Source organism: Pipistrellus kuhlii, unplaced genomic scaffold (genome assembly GCF_014108245.1).
Source record: "Pipistrellus kuhlii isolate mPipKuh1 unplaced genomic scaffold, mPipKuh1.p scaffold_m20_p_12, whole genome shotgun sequence".
NCBI classification, from domain to species: domain Eukaryota; kingdom Metazoa; phylum Chordata; class Mammalia; order Chiroptera; family Vespertilionidae; genus Pipistrellus; species Pipistrellus kuhlii.
The window spans coordinates 6,131,999-6,154,801 of record NW_023425427.1 but is presented as its reverse complement, the minus strand read 5'-3'; the positions used below and the strand labels follow the sequence as shown (position 1 = coordinate 6,154,801).

The 22,803-nt window shown below is 40.2% G+C and overlaps 2 protein-coding genes across 6 annotated transcripts in view; one reads left to right on the top strand and one right to left on the bottom strand.

Annotated features, from left to right (window-relative positions):
• Window positions 1-11,891, top strand: part of SLC31A1 (solute carrier family 31 member 1) — a 35,441-nt gene extending 23,550 nt beyond the window's left edge. Inside the window, exons 1-5 of one of the 3 annotated variants that reach the window (XM_036432969.2) lie at window positions 3,709-3,858; window positions 5,292-5,456; window positions 5,956-6,029; window positions 7,419-7,587; window positions 8,694-11,891. In XM_036432969.2, the coding sequence (XP_036288862.1) occupies window positions 5,326-5,456; window positions 5,956-6,029; window positions 7,419-7,587; window positions 8,694-8,895 (576 nt within the window). In that variant the 5' untranslated portion in view covers window positions 3,709-3,858; window positions 5,292-5,325 and the 3' untranslated portion in view covers window positions 8,896-11,891. Of the gene's footprint in view, window positions 1-3,708; window positions 3,859-5,291; window positions 5,457-5,955; window positions 6,030-7,418; window positions 7,588-8,693 lie in introns of those variants that run through there. The other 2 variants (XM_036432970.2, XM_036432967.2) reach the window with 2 other exon arrangements.
• A 2,165-nt stretch (window positions 11,892-14,056) lies between these two features.
• CDC26 (cell division cycle 26) lies at window positions 14,057-22,753 on the bottom strand. 3 transcript variants are annotated; one of them, XM_036432978.2, is made up of 4 exons: window positions 22,427-22,753; window positions 20,379-20,478; window positions 19,423-19,516; window positions 14,057-14,493 (listed from the first exon to the last, which is right to left on the bottom strand). In XM_036432978.2, the coding sequence occupies exons 2-4, from the start codon at window positions 20,429-20,431 to the stop codon at window positions 14,317-14,319; spliced, it is 324 nt and encodes a 107-aa protein (XP_036288871.1). In that variant the 5' UTR covers window positions 20,432-20,478; window positions 22,427-22,753; the 3' UTR covers window positions 14,057-14,316. The 3 variants fall into 3 exon arrangements, with proteins under 3 accessions (XP_036288871.1, XP_045435856.1, XP_036288872.1); XM_045579900.1 differs by having other exon boundaries at window positions 22,572-22,753; XM_036432979.2 differs by having other exon boundaries at window positions 19,423-19,544; window positions 22,427-22,748.
• Window positions 22,754-22,803: the final 50 nt, after the last annotated feature.

Sequence of the window (22,803 nt, the reverse complement as noted above, 5' to 3'; positions counted from 1 at the left end):
ATGTGTGTGTGTGTACAATTTTAAGGTCTTTTTCCCCCTTTTTTCTTATTGACCTGACCTGTTTTCTCTGTACTTCCACTGCATCATCTCACTTGCTGTTTTAGCCCATTGATGTGGTAGAACTTTCAGAATCCTAAGTTTCTGCCAGTCTGGCAGAGAGCCTGTGTAAATTTTGATTACTAATACCCTTTATGAATGGAATTGGTAAAATTAGTATCCTTATGATCCCTGTACCTCAAGAAGGACCCAGGCCATGGAAAGGCAGCTAAACTAGCCAAAAGGTTACATAATAATACTATATCCACAGAATTTCTACCAGTCACGTTTCTACCAGTCAGTTAATAGGAATGTGAGGCCAGGGTTTAGGGGATACAATTTATCAGATTGTATTTCCTGCTCCCATATACTAGGAGCTACTATGATTTTTCTCAATAGTTCCAGTATATTAGCCTACAATCTCAAGTTATGGAGAGATACCTAAGCCCTTTTTATTGTACTAGAGGCCCGTACACGACATTTGTGCACTAGGGAGGAGGTTCTCCTCAGCCCTGCCTGCATTCTTTAGCAGTCCAGAGCCCTCGGGGAAAGGCAGGAGAGGCTCCTGCCACCATTTACCACCTTCAGCCCAGCTTGTGGCTGAGCGGCACTCCTCCTGTGGGAGCACACTGACCACCAGGGTGCAGCTCCTGTGTTGAGTGTCTGCCCCCTGGCGGTTAGTGTGCATCATAGCGACAGGTTGTTCTGCCATTTGGTCAATTTTCATATAACCATTTTATTATATAGGATTATATAAAGTTTTCCCCTTTAGTCTTACATTTCCTTTACCTCCTCCCTCCCCAAAAGGACAACATAAGTGTGGAATGAAGAAGGCTGTCAAGAGAATTGTAAAGGGCACTTGAAACAAAGCCAGAACCATTTCTCAGAAATCTACTGGTCCCACACAGGTCATCAAAAGGCAGGATTAGTCCATTTAAAGTGATTGCTTGATCATGTGAACATAGTCCATAAGCATGAATCCTTGTTTATGGTAGTTTACTATCTTTGACCTTGAATTTCCCATATCTGAGCTAAAAGTTTATGTCGCCAATCATAAATAATGACTGCACAAAGCAGAAGCCCAACTAGATAGATTTCTTTGTATAATGTTTCTACAAATCTAAAAAGGGATATGACCCTAATCGTTTTAAGAATAAAAACTTTCTTTATCTTCCTTATCGTGGGCATCAGGAAAGACTAGGCAGTCTCCAAAGGAACTGTCTGAAGCTCCAGATTACATCTGTCTGAGGTGGAGAAGAGGGACCATGTGGCAAATATATGACGACATCTGTGTAATCTTTCTGTGCAGTCTAATCTCCATAGTCCCTATGGATTATTGTTTCTTATCCAGCATTGTGCAATACCAGGAAAATAAAAGAGAATTTGAAGTTTAAACTAAACCTATTAGAAGTAAGGTGAGTGATAAGATTCAGAATAAGCATTAGAATTTAGCCTTCTTGCTCATTTCCTAACTTCTGTCCATAAATTCATGTTTATCTTGCTAGAGGAGCTAGGTTTTACAAAGAATCTGGCCCTCCAGTTAAGCTTTCCAATGTGCCTGTGTTGGGGGAGGAGTAGGCAGGAATAAAGGAAACTTCTTTTTTGATGATCCTCAGAAGTAGACTGAGAAAGAATTAGACCCTTGAATACAAGGATGTTTTGAAAACTATTTATATAAATACTACCATACTTATTAAATGGGGGAAAGGGGAAAGCAGAAAGAAATGCAAAGGTGTGTGACATTCAGAGTCAAATGTGCCACTCCATTTCCCATATCTAATAGTATTAAAGGCCATAGAAACAAGCTGGCATATAGCCAAGTTCAAGTACCCAACTGAAAATAAAGTAAATGCCGCCCTTTGATTTTGCTAGAGAAAACTAGGTTGCCTGAATGAGCAGAAATGGAAATGGAAATGCAGCATTCCTACTCTTTCCACCTAGTTATAAAAACTTGGTAAATAAAATATTGTAGATGGATTTTATCATGGATTGAAAGTAAGGAATCTAAAATTTTGTTTTTTAGTTCTATTCTTGAGTTATATATTCAGGATTTCTTTTGTTAGTATTCTATAAAAAAAAATTTTAATTTGATGAAGTAGTAGAATAAGGATAAGAAGAAAAATGAACAGTAGAGGTTTTAAATAAGAACAGGAGCGTTGCCCTGGCACTCAGTTGGTGGTAGTGTTGTCCTGTACACCAATAGGTTCCAGGTTGATTCCTAGTCAGGGCACATACCTACGTTGCAGGTTTGATCCCTGGTCAGGGCATGTATGAGAGGCAACTGATCAATGTTTCTCTTCTCTCTCTCTTTCTCTCTCTCTCTTTCTCTCTCTGACTCTCTCTTCCTTCCCCTCCCTCTCTCTCTTTCTCTTCCTTCTCTCTCTCTAAAATCAAGAAAACATATCCTCTAGTGAAGATTAAACAAAAAGAACAAGAGTGTAAGCCAGGAATTGAGATATACACATAGGTTGACCTAAAACCAGAAATCCAGTGAATCTGTAAAGAAACTTTGCTAAGATTCCACTCATCATTTCTCTTCCACAAGTTCCATTCATTATGATGCTTTACAAATCAAAACATTTGATTGCATGACAATACAGTAGAGCTACTTTGTGGACCTTGACCCCAGTTCTTAGAGACAGTGGGGTGGAGCTAAATTAGAGAATATATAGTTCTTGAGGAGCAAATAGTTAAAGATGGCTGTGGAGTTTAAAAAACTAGACAAAACAGCACAGCTCGTGATTAAACCGTTTTCTTTAGATGAATTTTTTTTCAGGTTACAAATTGAGACAATAAATGATATTGCTGTATTGCTACTCTTTGATTTATTCTTTAGTACCTACCCATTCTTATTCTGGAAAAAAGCTAAGCTTGGATCTTCTTAGAGCTATGGAAGGAAAACAAACACTAACCATCTGCCAGTTTACCTCCTCTAAGTAGAATTTTTCTTCTAAAGAGAATGGTTAGGTATGTTTGATTGCTTTAGGAGATGAGTAACCCAACACCCTGGTCTCCATGAGAAATCTGCAGGCTGAGGGAGGTGGAGACGTGTCATGCCATGCAGACAGAGCAGCTCAATGGGATCAGAGCTGTCCCCGACCGGGCAGAGAGCAGCACCAGGCCCAGGAGTCTGAGATCCTGCTGAACATCAAGGTCAGAGAGGCTGAGATTGCTACCACTGCCTGCTGGAAGAACGGAGGACTTTAATCTTGGTGATGCCCTGAGTAACAGCAATACTAGGCAATCCGTCCAAAAGACCAACATCCCCACGATTGTGAATGGCAAAGTGGTGTCTGAGGTCAATGACACCAAAGTTCTGAGACATTAAGGCAGCAGAAGTGGGGCACCCCTTGGAGGACAGGGGGCCAATAAAAACTTCAGAGATTTTTTTTTTTAAGTGTGCCTTTTCTCTACCTCTTAGTAATGCTGTCGTATTATCCTGTTTATTTCCTTCATAGCACTAATCACACCATGAAATTGTTCTGTTTACTTATTTCTCTCTCAAACAGGTACCTTGTCTGTCTTAGTCACTGTTAAATTACTAGCACTTAGTTTAAAATTTGGCACATAGTAGGAGTTTTATAAATATTTCTTGATTGAATAAATACTGAGAGGCATATTCAGACTCATGAGCGAGACTGCCTATTTGGAATTTCTAATGCACTCTTTCCTCCACCAGCTGGAGTTGCAAACAATTAAAAAGAATCCATCAACACCCTCAAGTTCCAGCTTCCCACTCCCCACCCCCACCTCAGTGGCAGGAGATTTTGCTCCTTGGTTTTTCTCCCAGATGAACTTTTGCAGTAAAGCAGTGATGTGTTAGTAAGATGCAAGGTTGAATATGCCTTTGTCTAGACTTAATTTAATATAGATAGCCAATTTATACCTTGTTTTCAGTGTTCTTAATTCTAATGCCTGGCTAGGGTTGCAATTGTATCTAAATTCTGAGCACACTGCTCGCCTGAGGCAGCAGTAGACCTTTTCTTCAAATTTAAATTAGCTGAAGGCTGGCTGTCCTACATGTAAAATGTGTTCTTAATATCCTGACTGAGCACAGGCTATCCAGTTAAATGAATTATCTGAAGTGCTTGCTTTTTATCTACCAACATGATTAGAAAGCCCAAGAGCAGTGAAATTTCATTAATGGCATCCATTTGTGCATTATTACTTTATTGCATTATTACAAAAATTGTCTGTTTCCTGCAACCCAAAGACACTACATTTCTTCTTATCTCATATTTAAATTTGAACACACATTAAACATATCTATTCAAGGAATGATTCTGCAAAATAAGGGTTAGGTTTCTGAAACTCAAGGGGCAAATTCCTTCTGCCACAATTTCCAAAGATGATCTCTATGAGCACAGTTAGTTCTCTTTATCTCTAGAATTGTGTTTCTCCTTTTTTCCGCATCCCGCACGGAATAAACGACAGGTTCCTGAGGGGAGGAGCTGGGGATTAAGAAATTAGAGAAAGAAAGAGACAAGAGGCAGAAATAGATTCATAAAACTGGGAGCTAGGTGGGTGCCATCTCTCTGATGGAGAGACAGTCACACTCACCACAGACAACACAGCATATTTATTGGCTCCAAAGAGGAGTTTAAGGTCAAAAGGAGTTTCGGGTGTGCCCAGACCCTATTCATCAAAATCTGGGTAAGCTCCTTATTTTTTTATTTTTTAAATATATATTTTATTGATTTTACAGAGAGGAAGGGAGGGAGGGAGGGAGGGAGGGAGAGAGAGAGAGAGAGAGAGAGAGAGAGAGAGAGAGAGAGAGAGAGAGAGAGTTAAGAAACATCGATGAGAGAGATACATTGATCAGCTGCCTCCTGCACACCCCCTACTGGGGTTGTGTGACCGGAATCGAACCCGTGACCTTTCAGTCCACAGGCCAACGCTCTATCCACTGACCCAAACTGGTTTCGGCTCCTTATTTTTTGGTACAAGATTTAGCATATCAAGACCTGGGTGAGTCAAGATCCTATTTGTTCCTCATTCCAAGCACTGGTTTAAGAAATCAGTACTGATAACAGGATTCGGCCAGTGCCCTCGGGCTCAGCTGATAAGAATTAAAAGAATGTCCATGTGCCTTCTCAGGTGGCTCTCTACGAGAACACACACAAAAAAAAATAATTCTGAGTAAAGACGCTAGAAGAGCATTAATTCAATGGATGAAATTCCACATAGACCTAAGTATTTATCAAGAATCAAGATTTTTATATCCTTAAGGTATTATATATTATCCTTTTCCTTAGAATCTTCTGCTGATTCTCAACTTTTCCTGGAAAAATGAGTCATTCCCACCATATGATGACCAACTCTGTGGACCACACCAGTACCATGCCACCTTCTCACCATCACCCGGCCACTGCGGCCTCCCACCTCCACGGAGGGGGAGACGGCAACATGATGATGATGGTGAGTGCCATTGGGAGAGGCAGCCTGGGCCCTTTCCCACACACTTGGGTAGTAGAAATAATTTTATTTCAGGACTGGAAGATTATTATTTAATAATAATTATTATTCTTTAAAGGCCAATTTACCTATCAGGAAAAACGAAGGCAGATCCAGATGAGGCAGGTGATTTGCCCAAGATCATGTGGCAGGTTAATCACAGAGCCACACCAGAAACAATATTTCCAGGTCCTTTCTTTTATATTCCTTTCTTTCAAAATTAGCTCTTTTCTAAATTAAGTTCTGGTCTTTATGTTTAGTGTAGAAAAGAGAAAAAGACAAAAGTCAGTGATGGAGACAAAGGAGTACTTGTGGAGAGTGCTTGTGTAGTAACGCTAAAATGAAGGAGAAAACTTCCTACTGCAGTGAATATTATCTAGATCTACAATTTTTAACTATTCTAAGGTTCTTTACTTGACATTCTCATTCAGAATCTCTAATTTGACTTGTTTTGGTTTTCTGACAGCACATGACCTTCTACTTTGGCTATACGAATGTGGAACTATTGTTTTATGGCTTGGTGATCAATACAGCTGGAGGTGAGTAAGCCACCAGGTGTTGTTTGAAGGAGACAAGGGCTTGAGAAACAGTGATAAGGAATCTGGAAACCCAGCATCTCTTTCTATTGTTTGCTGAATCATTAACTGTTATGAACCTTAACCATCTTGCTTCCTAGGTAAGGGTACACACTCCTTATTTTAGAGTTTCTGAAAAAATAATCTAGATACCAGATAGGAGTCTTTTGTACTCCATTCCCTCTCATCCTTTTCCAGTGTTTCCTGATTGATAAGTTATTGGTCATGGTCTTAAAACTATACAGGCAGTCCTCGGGTTACATTGGACTCGATGTACATCGTTTCGTGGTTATGTTGCCATCTCCCATTTATTTATTAAAAATAAAAAAATCCCATCATTTTGACATATGTACATGTGCTTTTTGTTTTTTATTATTTATTTACCACAAGTAAAGGTCAGAAATTATTACCTTTCTTTTAAATTTTTTTTCACTTCATTACTGTTGTGTATGTGCTCCATGTGAGTGACCTAGGTGCTTATATATTATAGGTGGGTTCTGACTTACAGCGAAAATCGCTTTTCATCATGCCATAGGAATGGATCTCCGACATAACCGGAGAATCTTCTGTAGTCAAGTTAAAATTATGTAAGAAGCACACACACACACACACACACTGAGTAGCCAGATTATTATGCGTTCAGAGATCATAATAACCTGGCCACTCTGTGTATACTGTGTGTGTGTGTTTGTATACACACAAAGTTACTCTAGGTTAAAAGCTATTGACCTACTACATTGCTGCTATTTTACATAAAAGTCAAGCTTCAGATAGTAAAATGCTTAGCCCTAAATCACAGACTTAGTATGTCAGAGCTATAACAGGGACCCAGATTTTCTAGCCCTGCCTAGTCCAGTGTTCTTTCTAGTGTACAAACTGCTCTACGTCATTTCTGATTCTTGACATGGTCCATTTTAGTGTCAGTCCTAGATTTGGGATAACTAATCACCACTTCTTTGTGTCTATAATGTTGAGTTGGTGTGCCTTAAGTTCAAATTGCACAAGCTGACTAGTTAGTTGAACTGCTTTAGTTGAACTAGTTATATCTTTGGAGCTACAAAATCAATTTGTTCTGGGAAAAAGGGGATTATTTAATTCAGGTAGTATGTAAAATCAGAAGTTTGAATACATTCTTAGTATTACCAATGCTTCCCAGTATGAAAGATTTAGAATTGAAATGCCTATTCAAGAAATAGTCAGCACTTACAAATAAGTTATTATATTCCCTTTTGCATAATGTATTCAGAATTAAGAGTAGCATCTTTTCTATGTTGTCTTTCTAGCTTGTGTAGCATGCCAGCTAATGATTTTGCAATGTTTGACAGTACCACCATCTTTTCTTTCCCTGCTTAGAAATGGCTGGAGCTTTTGTGGGAGTGTTTTTATTAGCAATGTTCTATGAAGGACTCAAGATAGCCCGGGAGGGCCTGCTACGCAAGTCACAAGTCAGCATTCGCTACAATTCCATGCCTGTTCCAGGACCAAATGGTACCATTCTTATGGAAACACACAAAACTGTTGGGTAAGATGACTGAACAGATCCAGATAGAAGTTCTGGAGAGCTGGGTTAGCTAAGTAGCAAAGCAACTATTTTATTTGCAACAGCCCCTTCTTGAGTTAGTGATTCTGTATGACCTTGATCAAAACTGTCTTTGGAGGCTTTGGCTGTGGGTCATAAGCAGGCCAAAGGAGAAATGATAGGAACCCTTCTGCAAACATGAACATTTGCTCTAAATTTTAAGTATTGGTCACTTTGGAAAAAGATAAGGAATCCATATTATAAAATATTTGCGTAAATAATAATAAACAAGAAATTCAGGTCAGGGTATAGAAGAATGACAGAATCTATCTGATTCCTTTCTGTAAAAAATTGTAACTACCCAGCTTTAGTCTCAGTTTGTTTATGACTATACAAATGTCTGTATTCCATCTAAGAAAGTATTTGGGATAACTATTGGTTTTCCCCACAGATTGACAAATAATTTTTGAGCTTCAGTCTTAATAGAAATGTAGATCTGAAAACTAAAAATTGGAGTTCAAGCAGTCCTGCAGACCAATATTCTGCTCTCAAATAAACACAGTATTATTAATATCCACTGTACTGGTGAGCTTATTGAGACCAAACAGGTTGTGACTTATATAAGGTGCAGAAATAGTAAATGACAGAGGGGATAAATAGACGGGTCTCTTGTTCCCTAATTAATACTTTCTGTACCTCCCGCACCTCAATTCTATTTCCACTTTTTTAGAATGTGAACTTTGCAAAGGTGGAAGGCCTGAAAATATTCAGGCAAATAAGCATGGAAGGATTTAGGCTTCTACTGTAGGATCCAAGGTGGAGGTAAATCAGGAGTATTAGGCCTCCATCCTCTCCTGAACTTTCACAGAGAGTTCCTCCGACTGACATGTCATCCTAACTAGCTAGTGCTTATAAACCTGACAACCCTATTATGTTTCATTTCCAGGGATTAGTAAACAACAAAAATACACAAAGTATCCATGAGCCCCCAGGGTGGCTATGAGGGAGGCCAGTTCCAGCTTTCATGACAAATGCTCCCCCTTCTCCTGAGGGGCAGAGCTGCCCCGCACTCCCAGCGGTCTTTGACTACTGTTTCTTTTACTCTCCAGGCAGCAGATGCTGAGCTTTCCTCACCTCCTGCAAACAGTGCTGCATATCATCCAGGTGGTCATCAGCTACTTCCTCATGCTCATCTTCATGACCTACAACGGGTACCTCTGCATTGCTGTAGCAGCAGGGGCCGGCACAGGATACTTTCTCTTCAGCTGGAAGAAGGCGGTAGTAGTGGACATCACAGAGCATTGCCATTAACGTCAAACTCCATGGTGCGGCCTTATCGATTACAGTGGGAAGCAGTTCAAGACTGGAAGACATTATTCCTACTCGAATCTCCCCTTCCTGCTCCTTAACTCCTTACACACACACCTTCTCAACAGAGGGTTAGCTTACAGTCTCTGAGTAACCCCCGACTGTTCTTCCTGCGCTGAGATTCCCGTTTCTCTTGAGGTGAAACCACCCCTGAGATGTCTTCTCCTCCGTCATTATCTTAGATCCAAGATACATGTTCTTGTCTAATCCAGGTAGCTGTCTCTTCAGTGTCTTGATCTCCTGCTTTCTTTTTTAGTTTTTAGTTTTAGCAGACAATCTGAATTTGATGGGGTTTTCCTGGGTCAGTGGTGGAAAAGGATTGACTTCAGCTAGGATTCATGGCAGCTGAGGGAAATTCTTGCCCAATAAAACCCAGAATCCAAACTTAACACTAAAAAATAAGTTCTAGTCTTTGGACTCAATGAGAGGGAAATACGTTGTGCCTTTCCCTGGGTGTGATGTGTTGCACCAAAACCTTAGTAGTGCACAGAAGGTGGTTTGAGACTATAAATCTAGAGCTTACAGAAGTGTGCATTTTGGGGTGGCTGACTCATCTGTGGTGTTTCCACTTAACATTTTGATTAGAATGAACTTGCCAATCAAAAAAAAAAAAAAAGATATGACAATCAAGTTGAGAAAATAGACATATTTTAAAATAAAACCATTGACATTTTACTTTGACTTGGTACCTTGGTTTGTCACAACTGAAGCAAAAAGTTTGAATCATTATCTCCCATTATTTTTTATGTGTCTGCCTTAAACCAGTGGTTTTCAAACTTTAGCAGGCATTAAAATCACCTCAAGGGCTTGCTAAAAATACTAGTTGCTGGGCCTCAATCTAGAGCCAAAACAAGTTCCCAGATGATGCTCCTGCAGATGGTCAGGGGACCATACTTTGAGAATCTCTGCTTTAAACCTGGAGGAATGAGCATGGTTATTTGAATTACTGATTGGTATATCTGGTGGTATATCTGGGCTTCACTCATGTATTAAATGCTGCTGGTCGATACTTAATCATTCCACAAACATTTATTCAGCTCTGTGTGTACGTGTGCCCAAGTACACATGCAGGAAGTGCTATAGCCAGAGTAACTTTATCAGCATTATGAAATCACTAGTCCTTATGTGTAAAGATCTTGGAAATAGCTTGAAGGTTGAGAAAGACCTTTGATCTGAAATGCAAGTTAGCCAGTCATGGGCCAGATGGACAAAAATCTAGCCCAAAAGTCTAGTGTTTGGAAAGGCTTAGGGTGTGGTCTGCTGATAGCCAGATATTCCTTACCCCCCAACATCCATGCCCACACCAGGCAGATCCTCATCCTCTACATGACCATCTTTGTTACTCTTGGGGGCTTAATTAGATGACAGGAGGCCAAAATCTCTTCTCATGAAGAACCACATTGGGTTTTTAGTTGTTAATCTATGCTGCAGCTTTGTTCCTAGTCCAAACTACCTCTATAAAGTGGCTCTTCTATGCTGGTCTGTTAAATCCTGCCCTCCTTGGTGCTAGACTCCACTTGTGCCTCAGGGCAAGAGAGAGGACACAGCTATCCAGTTGTGGTTGTAAAGTCTGTACTTTTCTCTGTGGGTACAGTTAAATAGTGGAGCGAGGAATGTGTACTTCTATGGCTTTGAACCAAGAGAGGGGTATGAGCCTACTGGATCGAGATTAAAACCTAAGAACCAACGCTTAGAGTTTTGTGCTTTTCTCTTATTCCAACCCCTTATAGTGCTGATACTTAGCATGAGCAGAGTGAATGGTACTGACAGAGTCCAACATTAAGGTTTAAATAGCCTGTTATTGTCACAGAAGCCAAGGAATAACAAATTTTTAAAAAATAAAATAAGAATGTTTAGTAGTGACCCTGGTGCTCCCTAGAAATCTTGGCACAAGCTGCTATAAAGTAACCTTTTAGGAACAGGACCTTATAATTAAGGTAAAAAAGAAATCAAGGCCAGTTAAGACAAAGTGCTATGAATTTGAAACTGGGATAGGTCTTAAGATAGTCAAGATAGAGACTCCTGAAAAAACCTGAATTCCAGCAATTCTTGGACTAGGTTGCCAAAGCAAGAAGCTAATGAAGAAGAAATATAATAATAAAGTTTAAATTCCTTCTTGAGCTCTTGATTGTGATAATGATCTTGACTTTCATTTCTATATCCCTGTTCATTTGAAATTTTAGTGCCTGACTTCTTTGTTCCTTTTGGATCTAGATTACTCTTTTCCACCTTCCCTGTTCAAATCTTTTAGAAGCCTGTAATCCCTATTTCTTTGGCACCTATGTTGCTCTCCATTTCCTTTTTCTGTCTTTCATAACTAGAAGATAACATCTTTCATCCCATATTTCTAATTTATCAAATCTCCCTTGCCTTCCTGATGTAGAACATTGCCTATGCAATAGATATAGATACCAGCCAGAAGTTGTAAAACTTGGTAGAGACCTGAAGCATGTTTTGAGCAGTTATCCAACTTTATAAAGTTAGGTAAAGGACCATCTGCAATTATAGAATCTTAGTTGTGCTCTCCAGTCTTTGCTGGACACACAGCTCCTCAATGCCCACAAACTCCCTCTGTGTCCATCGGGGAAGTAGAGATTGAGGTTTCTTCACTACTTCTATGGTAGGATAGTCTGGAATTCCCTTTCAGGATGTGGGGCACTGGTCTTGAGTTCTAGCCATAAAGGGTTAGGAACTAGAAGGGGAGGGAGCAGGAGGTACACTTTCATGTCATTTAATTTTGATCCTGCCCTTTCCAGCTGTTGCTTTCAGAAGATACATCTAAAGATACAAAGTCTGCATTTGATGTAATGCCTTAATCACTGGGTCCACAGTTAATGTTGACTGTTTTAGATTGTAAGCTCCTGTAGAGCAGTATTGCTACAGTAGGAATGTTTTAACAGTGTCGTGTACAAAAGAAAATAAATATTTTGATTTTGTGATCCTATGCATGTTTTTTTTACCCAAAGTGATATCAAATATGTGGTCTCGTCATTGTACACACAGTGTCTTGGCCATTACCGCCAGTTTTTAAGATGTCAATTTTAGGTGGCGTGGTCCTTTTTTGTGTGTGTGTGGTTTTTTTTTTGTGTGTGTGTGTGTTTAAATATATCTTATTGATTTTTTTACAGAGAGGAAGAGAGAGGGACAGAGAGTTAGAAACATCGATGAGAGAGAATCATCGATCAGCTGCCTCTTGCATACCCCCTACTGGGAATGTACCCGCAACCAAGGTACATACCTTGACCGGAATCGAACTTGGGACTTTTCAGTCCACAGGCCGACACTCTATCCACTGAGCCAAAATGGTTTTGGTGGTCCCTTTGTTTTCTTATCATTCTCCTCCTACTCTACTCAAAATGACAAGCTAGTCCATTACGCAGCTACATGAACTTTTGCACAGGAGACGAGCTTCCTGAAGCTGCAAATATCTCAGTATACCAAGAATTCTTAAATTTAAAAGCTAACTTGTCCTATCAGAATCTCCTCCCTATATTTATGGTGTCAGGCAAGAGGCTCTGAATTGGGCCTCTAGGAACTTCACTGCTGAGCCTTGAGATGAGCATTGCCCATGCCTACCCTTTGGTAACGTGAGAATTTTGGTGTTATATGCCCTTCCTACTGAAACGCGGATGGCCACTCTGCCATTCAGCACCACTTCCAGTCTTTTCCATGGTACAATATGAGCAGCATGGACTTTGTGGAGTCAAGTGTACCTGGGTTTGGATCCACCACTTTCTAGAAATATAATCTTCAGCAAGTTATTTTAATAATCCCTAAGCCTTGGTTTTCTCAGTTATAAAAAGGCAGTAATAATATTTGTTTGAATTAGGAGCAATATTTATAAAGCCCCAACACATTATACATATATTATTTATATATATATACACACACACACTGTTTATTTTCTGTCAAATCCCATCCAAATATAATCTCCATAAGAGCAGGGATTTTCTTTTTTGTCTATTTTGTTTCTAGAAAATGCCTGGCACCTTGGAGGAGCTCAGTCATATGAGCTTGAAATTGAACTAGATAGAATGAATATACTGCTCAATAAGTTACAGTATCTGCTGTAAGGAACTCACAAAACTAAAAAGATAAAACAGTAATAATAGCAACAATGATAGTTGTTATTTATCCAGCACTAGTTATGATCCAGTCATGATGCTAAACTCATTTCACTGTTTCATTCCATTCCACAGTTGTCCTTTTAGATATAATCCCCATCATATTGGTAAGACAAAGGGTCACAAAATTTAAATCATTGGCTCCAGATAACACAGCAAGAAAGTGATTGTGTTAGAATTTCAGCTCAAGACACTTCACAATCCATGATTTTCAATCTTTTAAATTGGAGAATTTTCCAAACATATACAAAAATAGAAAAAAAAAATGTTATGAATCCCTCTGCACCCATCATTCAGCTTCAATCAACAATAAGTCCACGGCCAACTTGGTTCTCTGAATACCTTGCTATATGATCAAATAAGTGCAACCAAATTTACTCCTTATGAGCAGAAAAGCAGAACTCTACAGACAGGAGTAGTTTGGAAAGCCCTCATGAGGTCTGCTTTGGTTAAACTCTCCTTTCCCTCCTCCCCACCAGCTGACCACCCAGGCTTCATGTGAAACCGCAGGGGATGGGATACTCAATGCCTGCTCTGTCCCTATGCTCAGGATGTGTGAGGCCTGATTCAAAGGAAAACTGCATGCAGGGAACTCAACTTACTAAGTGTGCTTTAATTACAGAAAAGGAAAAGTTTCCACTAAGCCTCCACGAAGTTTGGGGGTCCAGAGGAAAAAGTTCAGAACAGGAGAGCAAATGTACACATAATCACTAAAATCTAATCACAAGGGTAGGGATCTTTGTTGATTTTGTTTACTGATGTTATTAAGAGCCTAGAATGGTACCTAGCACATAGTGGGCACTCAATAAATACTTGCTGAATAAATGAGTTAAATGAAAGCCAGTTAAAAGGATGAAATGGAAGTGTTCTGTGCACAGTGTCTTTATCACAAAGATGGGAAGAATGGCATCACCTCTATAGCTATTACCTTTTAAAGTCTGGGTGTTAATAGTACTATTATACTCATTAAAGATGTCTCATACTTTCCCAAAAATATATTTATTTTTAAAATTGAAAACCAGACAAGTTTTATCGAGTCAAATTCTCCAGAGACAAACCAGAGTTTGGATTTCAGCTTTGAGTGAAAATTAAGCATCAATAATCTCATGTAAAAATATTTCCCTCTGCAGGAGGTAAAACATTCTGCTTGACTACAAACACTCAATTCCCTGAACTGTGTCTGTACTTCTGCCATCATTTTACACCATTCCAAGGCTCTGGCAAGCAAAAAAATCCACCTCTAAAATTCAAAACTTCCAAACTGAGATGAGCGATTGTTGGGCTTGGCTTGGGGTTTATAACCAATTCGATCATTAATCATCTGTTCCCGGTTCTTGGGGTCACTGTTGAGCCCTATGGCACCTTCTCCATCACTGCCTCCTACAACATCCACATCTTCCTTTTGTTTCTTACGAGTCTGAAAGTATAGAAGTTTTAGGATTAAGGCAACATACTTCCCAAGAGCAAATATTTAGCACCCCCATTGTAGGGTAAAGGAGAGGGTTAGGATCTATAGAACAATAAACTGAAATCCTAGGTTTGGATGGTTAGGAACATAAGGGGTATAGCAGTCCCCCCTTACCTACGGTTTTGCTTTCAGAGGTTTCAGTTACCCATGATCGACCAAGGTTGCAAAAAACATTAAATGGGAAATTCCAGAAATCAGTAATTCATAAGTTTTAAACTGCATGCCGATCTGGAACATGAATTATCCCTTTGTCTAGCATCTCCAACCTGTATATGCTACCCACATTTAGTCACTTAGAAGCAGCCTCAATTATCAGAATGACTGTTATAGCATCTCTGTGCATGTGTTCAAATCACCATTACAGTGGTCTAATGCTATGTCACAGTACCTGTCAGTCACCTCACTTCATTTCATCACATAGTCATTGTATCATCTCACATTATCATCATTAAGTACAATAAGATATTTTGAGAGACTACACATAATTCTTACTATAGTATGTTGTTAATCTCTAAATGTGCCTAATTTGTAAATTAAACTTTATCATTAGTCTTTATGTATTGGTTCAGTACTATCCCCAGTTTCAGGCATCCGGGGAGGGAAGGGGGAGTCTTGGAACATATTCCCCTGCAGAGAAGCGAGGACTACCACATGACGATAAAAGACATAACCCATACCCAGAAGGTCACATTCTAAGGAAACAGACAATTACAACATAGGATGATCTAGCCGAGACCGGTTTGGTTCAATGGATAGAGCGTCGGCTTGGGGACTGAAAGATCCCGGGTTCGATTCCGGTCAAGGGAATGTACCTTGGTTGTGGGCATATCCCCAGTAGAGGGTGTGCAAGAGGCAGCTGATCGAAGACTCTCTCTCATCGATGTTTCTGACTCTCTCTCTCCCTTCCTCTCTGTGAAAAATCAAAAAACAAACAAAACAAAAAAAACAACATAGGATGATCTAAGCTATCACAGAGGAAAGCCACATTGCCAAAGACATAAAAAAGAGGTGAGATGTGAGGAGTGAAGGGTCAGACCAGGAAGCTGCAATTAGATAAACAAGAGTTGTCAGAAAAGGGGGAGAAAGAGGTGTTTTAATAAGTGTATTATTCAAGACTAGAGGCCCAGTGCATGAAATTGATGCATGGGTAAGGTCTCTAGTGGCTGCTAACCTGGGCCTCCCTTCCCTCATCCTTCCTTCATTCCACATCGCCCTTTGGTGGTCAGCACATGTCATAGCAAGCAGTCAAACTCCCAGTCAAACTGCCAGTCGGTTGAACTCCAGAGGGGACACTTTGCATATTAGGCTTTTACTGTATATAGATAGAAAAATAATTGACTGAAAAATAAAGTGATTATTAAAACAATAACCACCAGAAATTAACAGCTTGACTGACATAATGAGATTAAATGTAACACAAAACCTGGCCAGCATGGCTCAGTGGTTGAGCATCAACCTATGAACCAGGAGGTCACCAATCAATTCTTGGTCAGGGCACATGCCCAGGTTGCAAGCTCCCCAGTGTGGGGTGTGCAGGAGTCAGCCAATCAATGATTCACTCTCATCATTGATGTTTCTCTCTCTCTCTCCCTTCCTCTCTGAAATCAATATTTTTTTTAAATATATAACACAGAAATAGGTTTTGTGCTATCTTATCAGAAGGCTTGGAGTTTCATTTTGTTTTCAGAGAAAAGGTTTAGCTTTTAAATCGCAAAATTCACAAAATCAATGTCTCAGTTTGACTATTTTAAAAAAGAGATCCCATAAGTACCACTATGTAACTAAATATAATAGATGATGATGCCCTAACCATTTGACTCAGGGGATAGAGCATCCGCCTGTGAACTCAAGGGTCCCAGGTTCGATTCTGATCACAGGCATGTTCCTTGGTTGCGGGCACATCCCCAGCATGTATACAGGAGGCAATTGATCATGTTTCTCTCTCATCAGTTTCTCTCTCTCTTTCTTCCTTCCTCTCTGTAAAAAATCAATAAAATATATATATTTTTAAATAAATGATGATGACTTTGAGAGAATGAACATGTTTTATCTAGAGTTCCTTACTAGAAGAATGGCTCAACTAGTTTAATCACTGGAATTACTTCCATATCTCATCACTTACTGATGAACATTTAAATAATCAAATAAGGTACCACACACACACACACACACACAGAGGGTAAAGCAAAAGTGGGTTTAGAGTTGTATGTGATACACAGTTTATTCTTATATTATTTATTAATTATTGTATTATTTTCCATATGAACAACTGTAAACCTACTTTTGCTCCACCCTGTATAGATAAATATAATGATTTCTCTGAGTTACTCTCTAGTTAGTCTGTCCTATCAATAAGAAACATTAGAAAGTTCTCCCCAAATAACTTTTTGATCACAGTTCTAAAAGGCAAAGGATGTTTTCATTTTAAGCCTGAGACTATCCAAATGGAATGAAATAATTTAAAGGGCTTCCCGGCGTGAACAACTGCTGACTGTTTTGAATCCAGAGTCATCAAATGTAATCAAACTGATTTCAACAACAAATGAAATACTAATTTTCTTCTGGTTTCATTTAGTTAAGAGCAAAACTATCCTTCACACCTAAGTTGCTATAGAACATTTAAAACCCCTTTACTAAAAATAGTGAGCTGACTCTGCAGGGTCAAAGTTCAGTATGCTAGCACTTTATGGCTTAGAGAAACTAAAGTCTCTGGGATGAGGAAAAGGGAAAAGAAATCCAAGTTATCTGTCGTAACAACAGATACAGGCTGGGAGCTGAGCCCCTTGTGATACAGATCAAAGAAGGGCAAAGTCGGAGGAAGCATCTAAGAACAGGCCAATGATCAGCATAACTACCATACCACTGCATGAAATCATCAGAGGCAGTCGATCGATGATTCTCTCTCATCATTGATGTTTCTATCTCTCTCTTCCTCTCCCTTTCTCTATGAATTAAATAAAAGTATATAAACTTTTTTTTAAAAGTAAAGTTTTCTTTTTCTTTTTTTTTTAATGAGTTAGCTCTGCAAAGAAAGGTAAAGGGCACTTCAGAGTGTACATAGGCACTAAGAGTAAAGTTAAAGATAACTCAGCAGTGAAAGATAAAGTAGAGGGATGAGCAAGGGCACTGTATGCCATCCTAAGGAGTCTGGCCTTTATTCTGAAGGCTACTGAAGAATTTACCTTATTAATGCACATCTAATACTATGGGGTAAGGCTACACTTAAAAATACAAACTGAGCCCAAATGGTGTGGGTTCAATTCCCAGGCAGGGCACATGCCCAAAGTTGCTGCTTGATCCCAGTAGTGGACATGCAGGAGACAGGCTATAAATGTTTCTCTCTCACCGATGTTTCTCACTCTCTATCCCACTCCCTTCTTCTATCTCTAAAAATCAAGAAAAACATATTTAAAATATATATATTGAGCTCCAATTATGTACTAGATCCAGAGAACACAACAGTGAAAAAGATAGACATGATTTCTATAATCAAGGTTCCTAATGCAAATAGTCTTACAACAAACAAACAAATCACTGTAAATTATAATAAATGCTACAAAATCAAAGAATAACGTGCTTTGAGAGACCCTAATGAGATGGAGCCAGCATAGCCAGGAAGGACACACCTAAGTTGGACAAGGTCAGAAGAGGCCTCACAGACTGAGGAAGCGTCACTTAAAGAGACATGAAGAAAGGGGGTACACTGGGGCAGAGGGAAATAACATGTGCAAAGGCCATAACTGATAAACAGTTTTGCATGTTCAAGGAAACGTAAGAAAGCCAGTGATTGGGGTACAGAGGGCAAAGGAACAAGTGGCAGGAAGCAAAACCTAAGAGAGGCTAGAACAAATAAAATCTTATAGGCTATAAAGAATTGAGATTTTATTTTCAGTGTAGCAAACTACTGAAGAGTTTTAAGCAGGGGAATGACATGATCTTAACATTTTTAAAAATCATTCTATCTACCTGATGGAGAATAGATTAAAGAGACAAAAATAAAAGTAGAAAAATCACTTAGGATGCTACTGAAACTGTACACAGAGGTGGTTACTTGGAATAGGGTTATAACAGTGGAGATAAAAAGGTATAGGTAGGTTCTAGAAATATTCTGGAGGTAGAATCAAAGGTTTTACCGACAAACTGTATATAAAGGATGGGGAAAAGGGAGAAATCAAAAGTGACTCCTAGGGTTCTGGCTTGAGCAAATACATAGGTACTGAGATTCGGAACACTGAAACTAGCTTGATAAAGATTAGAGGTTTTTTGTTTTGTTTTGTTTTAACATGTTAAGTATAATGGGCTAATAAACCCTAAAGCTATCAGGTCCTAATCCCAGGAATCTATAAATGTTGTCCTACATGGAAAAAGGATCTCTGTAGGTATAATTAAAATTAAGATCTTGAGATGCAGGCATTATCCTGGATTATCTGAGTAGGCCCTAAATGCTATCACAAGTGTCCGTATAAGAGGGCACAGGAAGATTTCACAGACAGGAGAAGGCAGTGTGATCACAGAATCAAGAGATCTGAATGATGCAGCCACAAGTCAAGCAATGCCAATGAGACTAGAAACTGGAAGAGCCAGGAACAGATTCTCCCCTAGAGCCTCTGGAGAGATCACCGTCTTGCTGAAACATTGATTTTGGTAGAGACGGATTTCAGATTTCTGGCCTACAGAACTGTGACAAAGTAAGTTTCTGTTGTCTTAAACCACCAAGTTTATGGCAATTTGTTACAGCGGCCACAGGAAACTATTACACTGGATTGGAGATGTCTGAAAAAGCATACAAATAAGCTGTTGATATGAGAGTCTGGAGTTCAAAAGTCAGAGTTATTGTTTCAAATAATATTCCTAAGGGTTTGAAAGTTGTACACTTACCTCCAAGTCCTTCCGAATGCTTTCAAACTCTTCAATGTCGTCAAGCTTCAGCTCTAGACGGGTTGGTTTTCGTCGCAACATCCTGAAGTCTGCACTAAGGGCCAGACCCAGTTAACTATTAGCTGTTAAAAATGGCAGAAAAGAGGAAAATGTAGGCGATAAATCTCAGCTGGGAATATAAGATCAATTTGTAAGCATGCACACTAAACTGAATGGCAATGCAAAAGACTCATTTGGATTCACACATTTCTAAGTCTCTAGGTGTCTGAACATACATTTTTCTGTTTGTTTGTTTTTAAAAAATCTTTATTGTTGAAAGTATCACATGTCTCCTTATTCCCCACATTGACTCCTTCTAGCCCACCCGCACCTCCTACCCCAGACCTCATCATCCTATTGGCTGTGTCCATGGGTTATGCATATTTGCAAAGAAGTTCTTTGGTTGCTCTCTTCCTACCCACCCCAGCCTTCTGAGATTCGACAGTCTGTTCCATGCTTTTATGCTTTTATGTCTCTGGATCTATTTTATTCATCAGTTTATTTTGTTCATTAGATTCCACATAGGAGTGAAATCAGTGATACTTGTCTTTCTCTAACTGGCTTATTTCGCTTAGTATAATATTCTCCAGCTCCCTCTATTCTGTCTCAACACAGGTTTTTATTATAAGATCGAGACCCACAACTCTGTAATTCCAAAACAATCTTCAGGAACTTAAAATAGCAAGCTGCCTATATAAGAATTCTAGGCAACAGCCACTTTAATCTCATGCTCCAGTTACATTCAAAGGCATTTTCTAGTTAACAGAATAACATTCAAATACCACATCTTAATTCAGCAGTGTTAGTGGGAGAATACACAAGTCATTAAATTTGATCAATTCTACATGAGAATTGTGAGAGGCCTGTGACCACTCCTGAATACTAAAATCAGTTTACTAAATCTCCCTCTAACTCACCAATTCTCAGAGTTATCCTCAGGGTCCAAACAGATCCTAAATAGATAGGTCATTCATTAAACAAACACTTCTAGCTGCAGTTGAAAGGCACAGTCACAGTCTGTGGAGAAAACAAACACGTAAATGGAGGACTTCCTGGAGGAGATGATGTCTTAGTTAACTTGGGAAGGGCAGGCAAAGAACGAGGATTAAGGGCATTCTAAGCAGAGAGAACAAGGACCCTAAAGGCTCAAGAGAACACTCCAGTCTGAAACCCAAGGTAGTGCTTATGCTAACAAAAAAACACTTTTGGAGAAAAAAAATAAAACTCCCCACTGAGTTTAAAATCTATTGATAGCATCACCTTTCTATTTTCCACAGCATCCAATAGGGTGTATCTATAATAATCAGGCAGTAATGTTCTGTTGAATAAACAAGAGATCCAAATAAAGTGAAATGATTTTTCCTTGAGCATTGTGCTTTACTTTTCCATTCTCATTCCTAACATTTTTTGTTTAACACAAAATCCCTGTGATGCTAGCAAAATTATCGCTATTTTACAGATGAAGTTAATGCTGTTAAGTTTGGTAAGCCTCCCATAAAAATCACAGAGGCTACATGGTGAGGATTAAATAAGAATGAGTACATGAAAGCTCCTTTATTTATAAATTGTTATTGCATGTATCTAGTATGTAGCTAATGGCTGTGAAGTATACAAAAAAAAAAATGTTTCCTTCTCCCTCATGAAAACTGGGATACAGGTGATAATCTATAATAATAAAAGCGTAATATGCAAGTCGACTGAATGACTGTACAGCAGAACAACCTTCCGGACAACCATGCTATGACACGCACTGGTGCCAAGGCAGGTGCAATGTGATTGGTCAGGGAGCCCCGCCATTGCCCCACGATTGCCCTGCAGGAGGCCCAGGCCACCAGCCAGTGGGGCAATCAATCCAGGGGGAAGTGGGAGGTGGCAGCGGACCCAGGCCAAGGCAGATGGGGGCAGCCAGAGGGAAGGCCCACCCTTGCACGAATTTCCAGCATCGGACCTCTGGTACCAACATAAAATACTACCACGTCTGATACTAAGTCTAATACTATCTTGATTCCAATGTAGGTAAGTGGTGGAGGGAGCCTAAGCACTGGAGAGAAATGCTTAAAAGGAAAACAATGGCCCCACCAGCGTGGCTCAGAGGTTGAGGTCTCGGTTTGATTCCCAATCAGGGCACATGCCCAGGTTGCTGGCTCAATCCCAGTGTGGGTTGTGCAGGAGGCAGCTGATCAATAATTTCCTCTCATCACTGATGTTTCTATTTCTGTCTCCCTCTCCCTTCCTCTCTGAAATCAATAAAAATATGTGTGTGTTTTTAATTTTAAAAAAAAATTCTTTGCCCTCTTCTCTCTTCTGCAAATTAAAAAGCTTGCCACTAGGGAGCAGTATAGAGTAATGGGTAAGTGTAAGGTAAAAGGGCAGAATGCAGGGTGTTCTAATACCATCCACTGCTTATCTTCAACAATTAGCTTCATCTTTCACTAGGTCTTAATTTCCATATCGGCACTCTGTTATTGTATGGACTGAGTGACGTAATGCAGACTACGTTCCTGGAATATAACTTGTCATTCAGTCAACACTCAATAAATAACAGCCATTGTTGCAGTAACTGTCCTTGTGGAGAGGGGCAGGATACACCCAACGTTTTGAGCATCTCCACCCTCGACAAGAGGCAAAACAAAAGACAAAATAAAACAAAACAACCCTTGTCTTTTTCATCTCCGATGCCCCAGCACGCAGCCGGACACGGGACCATGCGGAGTTGTTTGCATGTACCTGACGCCTCACGCCCATCATCTCACTCTGACCCTGAGGACCAAGACAGGGCTGAAGACAAGGAAAGTAGACCGTGGCTCCTCAACCGGGTTTTCAGTATTTTATTTTAGCGCTAGAGGGCTTTTCGAGTTTAAATCTCTCGCCGCGGCCCAAATTCACCAGCTCAAAGGGAGCCCCTGGGAGAGAACTGCGGACACCAAGAAAGGCTCGCCTGAGGCAGGTCCGGGGCAACTCTCACCCGTCGGGGCAAGGGTTTCCACGGCAACCTGGTCCCCGATCCAGGACCACGTAAAGCCGCTGGCAGAGCCAAGAGGAACGGCCCCCCGGAAGCCCTCGATTCGCTCCGGAGTTCAGCCCGAAGCCCCGCGACTAGACGCGCCTACCTCCTCTCAGGCCTGCTCGGCCCCTTCCCGGAGCCTAGGCGCCCGCCAAGCCTTCCGCTAAGCCGCCCGGGCTGCACGCCCCACACCGCCCTGAGCCAGAGCCTGTCCTCGCAGAACCTCGGCCTCCGCGCACATTTCTCGGACGCTCCACGGCTCCCACCTCGGGACGCGCCCGCAATCCCTCCTCCTTCCCCACTACGACTCCCATCGTGCTCCACGCCGGCCCCGACGC